General features: G+C 52.3%; 1 protein-coding gene across 1 annotated transcript in view; it reads left to right on the top strand.

The window, feature by feature from the left end:
* Serbp1 (SERPINE1 mRNA binding protein 1) overlaps positions 1-15,452 on the top strand; it is a 32,225-nt gene that overhangs the window by 1,181 nt on the left and 15,592 nt on the right. The window contains exon 2 of the mRNA XM_010605239.1: positions 241-247. Coding sequence (XP_010603541.1) covers positions 241-247 — 7 coding nt within the window. The remainder of the gene's footprint in view (positions 1-240; positions 248-15,452) is intronic.

Genomic DNA, 15,452 nt, shown 5'->3' with positions numbered 1-15,452 from the left:
CGCGGGCCGGCCCGGGCTGGGCCCACAGCTTGGATTTCTAGGAGCAGAAGCAGCCTTGGGCCGCGCGGCTGCGGGAGGAGTTGGGCGCACACATTTTGGAACATGTTTCCAATTCCCAGGGTTAGCTACGTTGTTAAGATCAGTCTCCGCGAGATGCTGTGCGGAAAGACAGAGGGGCCGGCACGGAGCTCCGGGCAAAGCTTAAACCCAGGGCTGCAGGGAGGAAGGGAGGGAGGAGAGAGAAAGAGGAAAGCATAGCTCTCTCTGTGTTCCGAAGTTCACAGTTCTCTAGGCTCATCTCCTTTGCTACGGAGCTAATGCCTTGTATTTTGTTCTTTGGGTTTTTGAGACAGGGTCTCGCTATGTATCCCAGAACGGACTCGAACTCAGGGCAAACCTCCTGCCTCAGCCTCCTGAGTGCTGAGAGTCCAAGCATGCGCCACCAGGCCTGGTGTAGAGGACGTAGGGGGAGCTCTTTCTGAAGCTCTTGGCTGTTGCTGCAGAACATTCCTGAGAAGGCCTAGATCAGTGGTGGCGGAACTTCCAGCGGTAGATGCCAGCTACACCGACTTCTAAGATGAAGGTTTTACTTAGTTTTTAATATTTATTGATTTGTTTTTTTTGAGGTAGGGTCTTACTATGCAGCTCAGGCTGGCCTCGAACTCATGACGGTCCCTTTGCCGCAGCCTCTGGAGTGCTGGAACTGCAGGTGTGCACCACCACGCGGCGCACTTTCATCTGACTTTAGTGTGATCGAACCGCGCCAGCTCTTCTGCGTGTCTCCAGTGGCTCCATTTTACTGTATTTTTGCCGGTGTTTTCTGCAGAAGGAGAAGAGTGCTACACGGGACAGCCTGGATATGGGGCTTCGTGGCGGTCAGGGAGGCCCTGTGAGCCGCTTCCGGCCTCCTGGAAGATGTTGAGACTCGGGATGCCAGACAAGAAGAGGGAACACAGGTGGGGCTGAGGCTGCAGCTGGGCTGGGGCACCGCCCCGAGCAAGCCCAGAGCCCTCGGTTCAATCCCTGGCCAACAAAACAAAACAAAACAACAAACAGTCCCAGCTACGGACACTTCTGGGTTTCTTGCTTTTCCCAGCAACCCAGAGAGAGGAGGAAGCAGCTGAACCCGAAAGTCTGGCTGACCTGGACCCCCCGGGGGGCATGGGCGGAGCCAGCGGCGGTGACTGGGTCAGGGCCGTAAAAGCCAGGCGGGCTTCAGGGGACGCGCGTTTATGAGGCCAGGGCTCACAATGTCCTGGGTGGCGCCCTGGCTGCAGGCAGACGGAGATCAAGGCCCGGGTGACCTGAAGGTGGCTTGGGGTGCGGCCCGTCCTGAAGGCCCTGACCAGGCCCAGGGAGCCAGGAGCCACAGACCCAGCACAGCACTCTGGTACTGTGCTAGGTGAGCGCCTGCCACTGCCTCGGTTTCCTCAGAGCAGCCTGGAACACTCATCACTGGCTCTGGCTCCACCCCCAGGACACCAAGGCCACTCAGAGACCTGAAATCCCCCCCCATGGTTTTATTTTCCTCCATAGCACAGGCAGGCACCATGACAAACTTCTATTTCTGGGCTTGTTTTCTGTCTCTCCTATTAGAATTCAACATCTGTTATGGGCAAGGTTTTGCCACGCGTGTTGGCACACACCTGTCATCCCACCCTGGAGGCTGAGGCAGGAAGGTTGCCAAACTGAACTACATGGCAAAACTCTCAACGAAATGAAAACAGCAGAGCTTCGTTTAGTTTGTCTCCTCTTCCCAGGCTCGACGTGCGGTGCCTGGCACAGGATGGGTAAACCCCTAAGATTTCTGACCCTACGAGCCAGGTAGAATGCCACTGCTTTGCTGCTGACAACGTGAAGGCCTCGATAGAAAGTCTGTCCAGTTATAGCCTGGTCACTAATGGGTGACCTCACTGCAGTCAGGGGAGGTCACAAAGCAATCCCAGCACTCGGGAGGCTGAGGCAGGAAGTTCCCTGGGAGTTTGAGGCCAGCCTGGGCTACATAGCAAAACCTTGCTTCAAAAAAGAAAACAACAACAACAACAACAATGACAATATATTCTCCTTTCCTTCCCTCGGACATATTTGGTATCTGAAAAAGTTGACTCAGTCGGCCTCTCTGCAGCACTACTGGAGGTAACCACCGCACCTTGAGCACTCACAACCCTGACCCATTTCTGTCTCAGTCTCAGCTTGTGGGGACGCCTGCCCTACAGCAGGAAAAGAATCTCCCGGCCCTGAGTCCGTCCGTCGTCCCCGCCAGCAGGAGCGCAACCCTGACGGAGGCAGGGACTTTGAACCCGCGTCTCACAGAGAGGACAGGGGAGTCCTTGCCTGCTACGCCTGACCTCCCGCCCTCCGTGACTTTGTCGCCAAGGCTGGGCAACCCGGGCCCGCCCCACCCTGGGCCTGGACTGCTGAGCTGGGCCATCCTGGCGTCTGCACGGTGTGAGCAGAGCGGGGTGCAGGGGCCGCTCCTGCCCTCCAGCTCCAGAGGTTTGGCTCTTCCAGCTCGGACGCCTCTGGGGAGGAGGAGAAAGTGGGCCTGACACTGGCAGAAGAGGGTGGGAGTCAGGACGGCAGCTCTAAGCCAGGCGCGAGGATGCACACTTGTCATCTCTGCACTCTGGAGGCTGAGGCAGGAGGACCACAGGTGCCAACCCAGCCTGGAGAGTTTATGGACTTACACACACCATCTCAAAAGAAAAAAGAAAAGGGGCTGAAAGCCATGCTCCTCAGTTTAATCTCCATGGAGAGAGAGAGAGAGCACGCCAGACTCCAGGAAAAGATAGGACTTAGACCCAACACTGCCCCGGCACTCTGCTTCACTCCTACCACCCCAGCTGCTAGGCCACCACCACAAATACACGCTCTTTAGCCAAGAGTGGGTGCACACACCTGTAATCCCAGTATTCAGGAGGCTGAGGCAGGAAGATCCCCAAGAGCTCAAGGCCAGCTTGAACTAGTAAGCAAGACCTGTCTCCAAACGAGAAATGTGCACTTTCTGTCTGCCCTCACCCTGGATTCTCACAGGACCTCCTCAGAGACAGCAGGTTTCAGCACAAACACAAATGCATGCACTCATGAGAAAAGCACCTAGCCGCTCTGGAAACCAACACATGGGAATTCAAGCCCACAAACCTCGAGAGCGTTTTTCAGTGACGGAGGGATATGGCCAGGAGATTTTTAGAAGTGCCCCTTTCTGTCCTATTCAGCGCAGTTCTTTGGATACAGTGCAGAAGGAGAAGGAACTCCATTTAAGGTTAAAACGAACAGGAACACCGACAAAACCACTGGATCGCGCATTTCAAAACCCGGCCATGCCTATGTAGATGAACGCTGCCTTTCACTCATCCCGGTTTGCAGACGACAGGCTTCTCTTACCTTGGGATGTTTTGGGACCAGCACTTGGGAACGATCAGTGCGGAAGGCAGGAGCAGGCACACTTGGTGTGGGGCCGGGCGAGCAGAAGCTGGAGAGAAGGAAAGGGGTAGCGTGAGCACCGAGCACTGGGAGGTGAGGTAATCTCTGTTCCGCTCTGCACTTCTGAGGCCAGACTGAACTTGCCTGGAACTGACGTAGCACCAGACCGGAAGCTGCCCAGGCTGACTACAGACAGAGTTCATTTCCCTCCCAGCAGGAACACTGCAGAAAGATCGCCGCGACGCGGGGTCCTTCCCAGGGCTGGCTGGAGTGTGAGGGGACACAGTCCGTGTGCACGGCCGTCTTACTAAATCCCCAGAGCTGCATTTTGAAACCACTGGACAGCAAAGTTTGGGATCAGCAACTGTGGGCCTCCTTTCTCTCATCTTAACTTTGCTACCTGGCGAGACCCCGCCACAAAGTAAATAAATAAATGAATAAAAAAGCTGTGGACATAGCTCAGCTCGAGGCCTGGGTTCAATTCCAGTACAAAACAAAACAAAACATTAAAGTAGGTCCTTGCCGGGATTTTTTGTTTTTGGTTGCCAGGGATCAAAATCAGGACCTTGCACTTGCAAGGCAGGCGTGGTGCCACTGAGCTAAATTCAAAACGTTAAGGTAGGAAAATATGTTAAAAGGCGACCAAATGCAACACCTTCCCTCTAGTGAAAAGGTGAAGACGAAGGCCCACAGAGCAAGATCCTCTGACTGCAGAGAGGGCCGCCAGTGTGCACACTGATTCCGGAGAAACTCAGTAGGGGTGGGGGTGGGGTGCGTGTGTCGGCGGTGTGAGTCCTAGGACCCGAGCGGGCTGGTTCTGAGCCCGGCGCTAGCTCACGCTCGTGTGCGCACTTGCTGCTGCTCTGAGACAGCTGTTTTACGAAGCAATCCCACTACCGGTGTTTTTTCTGTCACCTTCCCTTTGCAGCATGTTTATGCTCCCGTGTGAGCGCTCCACAGGCATAACTCACCTTCACTCCTTGGTCATCCCCTCCTCCCTCCCTCTCTCCAGGTTTCCCTCCCATTTGTTCTTTGTGTTTTGGGTGGTTTGTTTCAGACAGGGTCTTGCTTTGCAGTTCGGGCTGGCCTCGAATTCACGGAGATCCTCCTGCCTCAGCCTCCCGAGTGCTGGGATGACAGGCACACACCATCACATCTGTCTCCCTTCCTATTTGAGAAGGATCTATCTCTTTACTTATTGTCTCTTTTATTTTACTCTTTATTTATAATTTGGGTCTCATATAAGAAAAAGCCATGTGATATATGAGCTTGTGTGCGATTTTTTCCACTCAGCATTACGGTCTCCAAATGCATCCATTTTCCTACAGGTGATTCCAGCTCATCCTTCTTTGTGGCAGAGTAGTGCCCCACTGCGTACAAATACATTTTCTTTATCTGTTCATCCATTGATGGGCATAGAGGCTGCTTCCAAGATTACAAATTATTGTGAGTTATGCTGCTGTAAACATAGGTGTGTTTCCATCGCTCTAACCTGACATCTTTTAACTCTTTCAAGAAGATACCTAGAAGGAGACTAGCCGGGTTGAGCGGAATTTCCGGTTTTGGTGTCCTGAGGAATCTCCATAGCTGTTGAACCAGTTTGCACAAAACCCTGCAGGTGGTGCGGTGAGGTCCAGGAATGGAGCAAGTTTCAGACTGCACAAGGAGCAGCTCTTCCTCCAGGACGTCCAAGCCAGACAGCCGCGGGACCTCGCTGGAGGGGATGTGGATCGGCAGCTCCGTGCTCAGCTCTCAGCTGTGCCTACTTTGTTCACCTTCAAACCTTTGGGGTACAGGGGGCCTGAGGTGGGGTCTTGCTGAGTAGCCCAGCCTGACCTCAAACTTGAGGTGATCCTCCTGCCTCGGCCTCCTGAGCGCTGGGATGACACGTATGTGTCCCCACAGCCTGCCGATCCTGTTTACAGGCAGGAAATAGTGGCCTGGGGAGCAGACACAGTTGGTCAGCGGCCGACCTGGACGCTCGGAGGCCTTCGTGCTCTGGGTGCTCTCGGGGGTCGGAGCCCTCCAGGGCACCAGGAGGGCGGCCCTTCACCGGTGGGCCACGGTGGGCTGTGCTGGGCAGACTCCCAGCCACCACCTTTCAGGCTGTTTGTGTCCCGGGGCGGCTTCAGCACAGCCTCTGCCCTCGGCCTTTTCCTGGCTCCCAGCAGGGGCCGTGCGCTTCCCTGCTTCCGCTGCCTCCTGTTCTTCACCCTCGCTCTCAGAATAATCGCGGAGGGACTGGGAGCCTTTCCTGGCGCCACTGCCAACAGCTGTTCGGGGGACAGTTTAGGGCCAGAGGTGGAACTGGGAAGAGGCAGCGTGGAACCTGGGGGGAGCCCTGGAATCCAGGCAGCCCCGGGCACCACAGGCCCAGCCCTGGGCATTTGCCTCCGTTCCTCAAGAGAGAGGGACACAGCTCGATCGGCGGCTGGGATCCCCGAGGGGGCTGCAGCGCCCCCTGCTCCTTTCCGCTCCTAACTCAATCCAGACTCAAGGACAAAGAGTGCACTGGCCCAGGCCTGGCCCTTCTCCCCGCAACTGCACAAACTGCCCCAGGAGAAAACACTTTCCCTGTCTCGCTGCTGAGACAAAACACCCAACACCCACAAGCTAAGGGAGGAGAGGGTCACTCCGCTCACGGAGTGTGGGGGCTCCGTCCATCCTCGGCTGGCTCCAAGGCGGGAAGGGCTGGCAGAGAAGAAAGGGCTCATGGCGGGCAGAGGCAGCAGAGCAGCAAGGGGTGACTGCAGCTCTTACGCGCTTTTCTTATCCAGGCTGCTCAGGGCGGGAGGCACTCACACCCGGAATCCTGGTGCCCTTGGACCTCGCATCGCACAATCTAGATCCGGCCACCTCTGAAAAGCCCCACATAGGACTGAGGAGAATTTGGGAGACATCTAACACAATCGGAGCACTGCCTTCTTTCTTTTTGCACACTTCACTACATCCTCTGCTGTAAGGTCTGTGCGCCTGTTAGCTCAATGACTACTCCCAATCCTGAGTCCTAGTAATTATTTTTTATATTATTACTAGGTTTTGTTTGGCTCTTTTTGAGACAGAGTCTCCTCACGTAGCCCAGGCTGGCCTGGAACTCACTGAGATCCTCCTGCCTCAGCCTCCCAAGGGCTGGGATGACAAGTGTGTACCACCATGCCCGGATGCTAATAATTATATTCCTGTTTAACAAACAAGGAAACTCAGGCTTACTGACAATAAACACCTGCAGGTCACAGGGCTACGCAGCAGGGCGGTGGCTTGATGACAAGTTCCTGCAGCCTCTGTATCAAGATGAGGCTCCACTTCCTGTCAGAGGGACAATAACTTCCGGTCCCCCCTGCAGCACCCAGAAGTCCTCGCCATGTTCCAGCCATTCCCAAGGAAACCATGGCTTTCCATTCTACTTCCAAACTGTCTTCTATCTTCCTTCCTTAAATAGGCTTTGGGGGTTCTTCTCCTGCAGACTTCAGACAGCATTTTATTCATTCATGCCTTCGTTTGAAAAGCCCCCTCATAGGGTGGCACACACCTGTAATCCCAGCACTCTGGAGGCTGAGGCAGGAGGATTCCCAAGGGTAAGCCCAGCCTGAGCAACTGAGAGACTTTGTGAGAGAGCTCGAGGGTCCCAGCTCAAGGCAAGGCCGGAGTTCAGTCTCCAGCACTGAAAATAGAACAGGTGCGTGCAGACACACAGAGCGCATCAGTGTGAGGGGTACTGAAACCGGGAGCAGGAAGTTCCGGCTGAGGCGAGGCTTTGCCAGTCACTTTCTCAAGGTCTCTCTCTCAGGTTTCTGTCCCGGGCGCCGTCTGTGGAGTGGGCTCGTGATCACACTGACCTCCCTCGTCACCGTGGGCAGCGCTACTGTTCATCGCGGGCACACAGCAAGCACAGTGAGCTCGGGAGCGTGCAGCAGACTCCAGGGAGGAAGCAGAGGCTGCAGAAGCCCAGAACCCAGCCCTAGCAGAGGACACAGGTCTGTCTCCTCCTCGGCAGATGTCCTGCCTGAGGCCTTGACACGGGGTGCAGCCGCTGCACAGACATCCACTTGCCAGAACTTACAAATTACCGGGGCTCAGTAGAGATGCAGTGTGGATGTGGGGTGGGAAGTTCTGCCCCTGAGGCAGATCGCCAGTGTCAGCACTGGGCAGGCAAGGGAGGCTTCTCACAGGACGTGAACCCAGGTCGAGGTCTATTTAAGGGCTGAGAAGAAGGTGTGTTGTGAGCCATGCAAAGGGCCTGGGGTCTGCACATGCCCATGCGTAGAAGGGAACGGAGAAGAGTGAGCATCGGGTGACTGGAGGGTTTGGGACACAAGGGCAACAGGGCAAGAAATGGTGCCGCTTAACAGGGGGCTTTGGTACTTTGCAAAAGAAACTGGGCTTTATCCTTACATGGAACAGGAAACCGAGAAAAGCTTCCCCTGTGGGAAGGAAGCGATCACATCATCAGGCTGGACGAGAGATCTAACGTCCTGCGGAGGGAGGAAGCCAGCACTGGTTGCCGGCCAGGCCTGGGAGGTGACGGGAGGAAGAATCGTGGGGATGGACTGGCAGGGTGGGAGGAAAAGGCGGCGAATCCCACACTGACTTCTATGCAGCTCTCTCTACAGGTGCCCAGTAGGTACAGGAAGCAGTGTTCACTGCTGCTGGCTGGCAGAGAAAGTCAGGTGATGCTGGAAGAGGTGGTGCACACCTGTGATTCGAGCACTCAGTAGGCTGAGGCAGGAGGGTCGCTATGAGCTCAAGCCCAGCCCGGGCTACGTAGTGAGTTCAAAGCGAATCTGCAGTATAAAGCAAGACCTTGTCTCAAAAAAACAAAAACAAAAAAACCCCAAAACAAAAGGCAAATGAAAACAACTCTGAGGGCTTTTAGCTCAGTGGGTCCGCCGCCCGCCTTGCAAGTGAAAGGACCTGAGTTTGATCCCTGGTACCAAAAAAGAAAAAAAAGAAAACAACTCTGAGACTCCATCCTACCTTGGAGAGAATGGCTGCTACCAGGAGATCAGATAACAACAAACGCTCCTGGGATAAAGGCACCTTCTACTTTGTTTCCGGGAATATAAATGAGGGCGACCACTACAGAACTCAGCGTGGCGACTTCTCAGAACCCTAAAACTGGAAATTCCCCTTGACCCAGGCATTGTCCTTCTCGGCATCTTCCTGAAGAGGTAGAGACGCCGTTGTATAGGGATCCACGCACACCCGTGTGTAGAGCAGCACGGCCCACACAGTTAGACCAACAGACTAATGGATAGAGGAAACGTGCTGTTCACAGGTGATGGAACAGGGCACTGCCATAAAGGAGGACAGGCTCGAGTCATTTGTAGGAAAGCAATGCCGGGTGAAAAACATCGGACAACAAGCTCATACTGCACGGTGTCTCATATGAGAAACCAAGGCATGAGTAAATTAAAGAGCAAAATGAAAGACAGCTCATAGGAAACAGAGACAGATCCTTTGCCAACGAGAAGGGAACCAGGAGATGGGGGGAGGGGAAAGGAAAAGGATTAAAAACAATTAAGATAAGCCAGGCGTGGGGGTGCACGCCTGTAATCCCAGCACTCGGGAGGCTGAGGCAGGAGGATCACTGTGAATCTGAGACCAGACTGGTTACAAAGTGAGTTCCAGGTCAGTCTCAACTACATAGTGAGACCCTGTCTCAAAAACAAAACAAAACAAAACAAAACAAAACAAAACAGCAATTAAGATGTGTTACATACATATATCAACTCCAACAATGAATGGAATTGTTATGTACTGCATACATGTACTCATAAAAAAACTTTAAAACATTATAAGCCAGGAGTGGCAATGCACAGCTGTAATCCCAGCACTTGGGAAGCTGAGGCAGGAGGATTGCTGCAAGTTTGAGGCCAGCCTGGGCTACATAGTGAGTTCAAGGCCAACCTGAACTGCATAGCGAGACCCCGCCTCAAAAAAAAACAAAACAAAAAAACCATTAAAAAAATGTTATATTCTCCCACCATTAGGGATATTTTCCTAGAAAAGCATCAGAAGCACAGCAGCGGTGCCCCTCATCCTGGGGACACCTCCCCAAACCCCAAGCGGTGACACACCTGGGTGGGTAGAGCAGCACAGCACCAGAGTCCAGGCAGAGCCGAGCACACCCTCACCCAACCGATCTGCTCCTTCTTCTGGTGAGGTGCACACAGCTGGCACGCAAGGTGTAGGAGGGAGGTGACCCCAGACAGAAGCCTACCAAGTAGCCCAATCCCGGCATCCTCAGAGTTGGCCCCAGAGGGAGGAAGTACCCCACACTCCTGGCCTCCTGCCTGGCCTGAGACCCCCCACCCAGGCTCCTGCCCCAGCTCGAGGAGAGGCACCCGCAGCCAGAGCTCGGGAGCCCGCCTGCTGTCCACCAGGCGCTCCCTGGTGGGGCGTGGCTTTGGCTTCCAGGTGCAGGGACTCACCTGCTCCGGAGCGGGTCTCTGCCGACGACAGCCTCGTGCACGGACGCCGAGATCCACCCGAGAGGCCAAGCACCGCGTGAGGAGCGCCTTCCAGCTGGAGGGTCCCGAGAGCCTCCATCCCGCAGAGCAGTGGCGCGTGTTCTGTGGCACGGCAGGACGAGGCACGAGCGTGCGGGGCTTCACTGGGGGGAGAAGGGGACAGAGCGACTTACACGCGTCCAGTGCACAAGCAAGCTTCGTGAGCTGCAAACATGTGCAAGCGACAATTTTAACTACTTTAAAAAAGAATCCTTCCTTTAAGTTTTATGGCCAGGTTAGTTGAAAGGTCCTCCTTCGAAAAGAAATTCGGAAGCCAACTGAAAGTGCACGGGTTGTCTTTCAGGGACCGTCTAGCCAGTCACCTGCAGAAACAGGAAGAGACTTTTGTTCTTGCTTTGTGGCTTGGAATCTGTAAGTTCTTTTCTACTCTCGCTGGGTTTATTATTGTTTTTCTTCGGCTCTCTGCGAGCCTGGTCTCTTCTGATTCTGTGTGGGCTCTGACCTAATTATCTAAACCCTGTCCCCCCCTCGCTCGCACACCACAGTACTTGTCATGCTCTGAAAATGACCACGGTCCTGGACTTACTGGCTTGTTTATGCCTTGCTTCTGTGTCAGGCATGCGTGCCCCGGACACAGGGGCCTTGCTCTGCTCACTGCAGAACCATGGGCCACACGCAGGTGGATGTGGCATTAACCACTGCTGCACAGAAGCAGTAGAGCTGGAACGATTAGCAGAGTGGACAGAGGCACAGCAGCAAGCGTGAAATACGCTACCCATTTTGAAAAGGGTTTATACAGATACTCTCTGAGGGTCTTTGGGTTCATTTAAAGCTAAAAATTTATTTATTGTTGTCCAAATTAGAATGTAAAAAGGTTAAGATGAATAACATCATCTGCTAGTCTGGATATGAAATGGTCCTCAAAGGTTCGTGTGTGGAAGGCTTGGTTCCCCACGTGGCAGAGCTTCTGGAAGGTGATTGGCCTATGCAGGCTCTCACCTCACCAATGGGAGGTGTGGAAACTTAGGAGGTGGAACCCGGCTGGAGGAAGTAGGACTTTGGGGGGGTGTGGCCCTGAAGGCCGTCGGTCCCTGGTCCCGCCCTCTTGCTTTTTGACCAATGGTAGGTAGGTGGCCTCCTACGCCATTGGCTGCCCTGGAGACGCTCTTCCTCCCCTCCGCCCAAGCAAAGGCATCATCCATGGACTGAACCATCTGAAACTATGAGCCAAATAAACCCTTTTCCCTCGAGTTGTTTTTCTTTGGTATTTTTGTCAAAGCAACGGAAAGTTGAAGAACACACATCTCTTTTTGTGTTGTTCCCTCTCATAGTTTTCCTTTTGGGTTTGACATACTCAAAATTCAATGTGCAGTAGATTGAGAGATTAGATTTATATTAGAGACCGGGAGTGCACTGAGTATGAAACTTAACTTTAAATAGAGTATAAGCCTCACTGTGAGGCTGTATTTGAAAAACATATAAAACTTTTAGAAGAAAACAGAATAAATCCTTATAACTTCGAGCTAGGGAAAGTGTTGTCAGGTATGATAACAGAAACAAAATGAAAATGGAAAAACAGAGACATTGGCCTTAATCATAAAGATCACACCAACTTGAAAACCTTGGTGCTGCGAAGGGTACTACTGGAAAGGGGCAATCAGCGCTCGCTTGGGCAGCATACACACCAAAACAGGAAGGGGATACAGGTTACAGATCAGCAGGGCCCATGTGGAAGGGTGATGAGCAAATTCAGGAAGTGCTTCAAACACCTAACATCCAACTAATGACACAAAAGCTATGTGCTCTACAGCAAAAAATACGTAAGCCTATGGCTATCGTCGTATGGTATTTTGTGAATGGTCTTTCTAAGAAAATTGTAAAATAAAGAAAAACGTACAAAATAAAACCATAAAAAGGGAAAACTAGGTGTGAGGGGGCACGCCTGTATCTCAGCACTTGGGAGGCTGAGGCCAGAGGACTGCTGCAAGTTCAAGGTTAGCTCAGTCTACATAGGCAGTTCAAGGGCAGTCTGACCTTCGTAACGAGACCCTGTTTCAAAAAACAAAAAAACCCAAACCCCCCACAAAAGGGAAAAATATTTGCAAATCACATATCTGATGAGATACGCATCTAGAATGTATGATAACATTTATATGGCAGTAAAAAGATAAATATACCAAGTAAAGAAAGACAGAGAATCTGAGCAGGCACTTTCCAAGAACATGTGAAAAAGCAGCCCAGCATCACTCCCATGAGGGAAACACACATCCCAGCAGCGGGACCACACGTGACACCCACAGGGATGGCCGTAACGAGGGGGCGGGTGCGAAGGGACCCTCATCGTCGGTGGGATTCTGCAATGGTGGTCTTTTCGGAAAGCAGTTTGGCAGTTCCTCAAAATGCTACTGAGTGAGGTTCCATGCAAACCAGCAATACCATCCTCAACATACAGCCAGAGGTCTGAACACATCCACACGGACTGAAAACATCCACAGCAGCGCTGGCCACACAAGCCCGGAAGTACAATACCCAAATTCCCCCCACAACATGAAGGGATAAATAAAATGTACTTTATTCATGCGGTGAGGCGCTATTCAGTCACATGAAGGAAAGAGAACTGACTCATATTCCAACATGCGGGAACCTTGAACACATCTGAGAAGCCAGCCAGAAAAGTGCATGCAGTGTGTGGTCTATTTACATGGCATGTGAACAAGAGGAGAAAGCAAGTCCATTCGTGGTTGCCTAGTATGGGATTCTTTTGGAAGCGATAAAAATGTCCTACAATTAGCTGTGGTGGTTGGACGACTTGATAAATATACTAAAAAGTACTGAATAGTACTGTTGAGATGGGTGAATTATTTTCTTTTTTTAGTTTGTTTGTTTTTTGAGACAGGGTCTCACATGTAGCTGACTGCCCTGGAACTGTGTAGCCCAGGCTGGTCTCCAACTTGCAGCGATCCTCCTGCCTCAGCCTCCCAAATGCTGGTCTAGTTTTGTTATTTTAAAGACATAATACAGGGAAAAGAGGCTTAAAATCAAGTGGCTCAATCTTGAAAGTTAAGTTTAGAGCAGCAAAATAGGAAGTGCCATATTTCTATTTTTAGGTTTGATATTCTAACATTAGCCAAGAGCCAAGACCTGCAATGTTACACCTCTCTTTCCATCGTCAAACACAGTGGATTTGCCCTTTTCTTCACAAGAACTATTTTTATTGGTTTGTTTTACAAATTTTTATATATTGAATACACTAAAAAATCAGTCTCTAATTTAGAAGAGGATTAAATAGTCCTAGTTTGCTACACACAGTAGCAGTTTAAGGGCAAAAGGCTTTTTCTCTCCACCATGTCTCAGGTATAATGGTGGGTATCAGGCCTTAACAACAAACGGCCCGGGCTGTTGCTCCCAGTGGATGTGGGGAAGGCGCTCAGCCTGTTTTGTTATCTGTAAAGGTGGGCACAGGGTTTAGTACTGCAAATTTCATGTTACCCTGAAGAGTAACAGCAATAAACCATGTAAAATACTTAGCAGAGTCTAGGATATGGGAATAGTGCTAGGTATTTCTCATGGTAACATTAACAGGATTGAAACTCAGAAATGGGTGAAAATAAGGGCCAGGATGTAACTCAGTGGTGCCACGCCTGCCTGGCAAACTCAAGGTCCTGAGTTTGAGTCCTGGTACCAAAAAATAAATAAATAGAAATGGGTGAAACAAGATTGTAAAGTGGCTGGGAATTGAGCATTAGCATTCACAGAGCAAGCGAAGGCAGGAAGGGGGTAACATCCTGTATCTCAGTTATGCTAACATCAAGGACCTTTACTTGGTGTCTAATCAAGATGTTTTAGTTTTCAACATTTGTTGCTGAAACATGTGATTCAAATATTGCCGCAGAGCTGACATTTCAGGCCACCTTTCTAATTGGTGGAATCCTAAGCTTGTTACTTTATAAGCCATGCCTTTAATTTAAGTAAAATGTTAGGAAAGCTTTCCTCTTGAGAGGATTATTCTGCCATATCCTATTGAGAGTGGCAGGAAGTACGTATGTCTGTATCTATTTCATCAGTACCTGGGATTGAACTTCACACAGCTCCATCCTCAGTCATCTTTTTTTCATTTTGAGACAGCTTTTTGCTACATCACCGAGATGTCCAGGTTGAGCTTGAAGTGGCAGTCCTCCTGCTTCTGCCTCCCAGAGTGCTGGGAAATCGATGTGGGTCACTACACTGGCTAGTGTTTAGTGTTTCAGACTGTGTGTGTGTGTGTGCACGGTCTCCTCTCCTCCTTTTCCTGTGGTGTTGGGCACCAAAGCAAGGCCTGCTGCTTGCTAGGCAAGCACTCTACCACTGAGTTCCACCCAGCCCTACAGAAACAGAAATCCCCACTCCCAAAGGTTCATCCTTAACATTTTTGAGGCATCTTAGTACGTAACTTCTGTGAGGAATGGAAGGGACCCTCACGTATTCCTGACAGCAGACTCTCCAGGAATCTTCTCTTCAAATCCTCTCCCTGCAGGACGCCAGGCGGTCATGGAGGTCTGTCAGGGGAAGGCAGGGATGTGACAGCTGGGTCTAAGGTCAGCCCCTCTGCGCTGCGGGCCTGGGAAGCAGGGGTAGGTCGCTGAGCTGAGGATGAACCGAGATCATGCTTGTGAATGCTCTAAGCCCTGACTAAAACATCAGGCGTCCAGCTGTTAACATGCCCTGTGGCTGTGGCCAGAGAGGTAAGAAAAGGAGCTTTCTGCACGTGCCTCAAAACTGCAGGGCAAAGCTCTCAGGAGAGTTTAGGAAGGCGTGGAGGTCTTCAAACGGCACTCAGGCCGAGAGCGTGGGACAGCGTGGGACAGCACGCTCCAGAGCTCCGTCCCTCGCCTGCCTGGTGAGAGCCGCAGCCAGAGCCCGTAGTAGGACGCAGGGTGACGTGGGCGCCTCTGGGGGACCCAAGCAGAGCAACGGAAGTGACTGGGAGGAACTGGGAGGCCCTCGAGCACGGGCCTGAAGCCCAACCCTGTCTTCTACCTGCTGGGGAACGGGTGGCCCTCTGCTCAGAGATGGGAAGAGCCCACGTTCCTGACAGGGCTGCCTAGAGGCCTGCGAGGCCGAGCCAGCACTCACGGGGTGTGAAGCCGGGCTGCCCGCTCGCTCTCTCGGACTGGAACCGACTGTCCCACGCCCCTAACAAGTTCCGCTGAGATGCAAGTGCTCCCAGCGGCTGACACTTGGGCGATGCCTCGTCTCTGTCTTGGAGAAAGGCTTGAAAATCTCCATCGACGTCAACCTGTGCGTGCCACCACACGTGCGCGCCCGGGGAACTGACACGGCGGGCCTTTCGGGATTTAAGGCTCCCTACTCTCCACGCTGTCCGTCGTGATTGCTTCCTGAGGTGTCGCCCTCCCCTCCCAGACGCCAAGATGCCCCCGAACGTTTATCTAGCTTTTCTTTCCTTTTTGATGTTTTGGGGACAGTGTCTGGCTACGTAACACGGGACTCGTGGCACCCTCCTGCCTCAGCCTCCCGGGCGCCGGACTGACAGGCGGGAGATTGAACGCCACAGCCCGCTAA

The sequence above is a fragment of the Fukomys damarensis genome, unplaced genomic scaffold, assembly GCF_012274545.1.
Source record: "Fukomys damarensis isolate Sample0158 unplaced genomic scaffold, DMR_v1.0_HiC HiC_scaffold_33, whole genome shotgun sequence".
NCBI lineage: Eukaryota > Metazoa > Chordata > Mammalia > Rodentia > Bathyergidae > Fukomys > Fukomys damarensis.
This window is presented reverse-complemented; position numbering and strand designations above follow the sequence as displayed.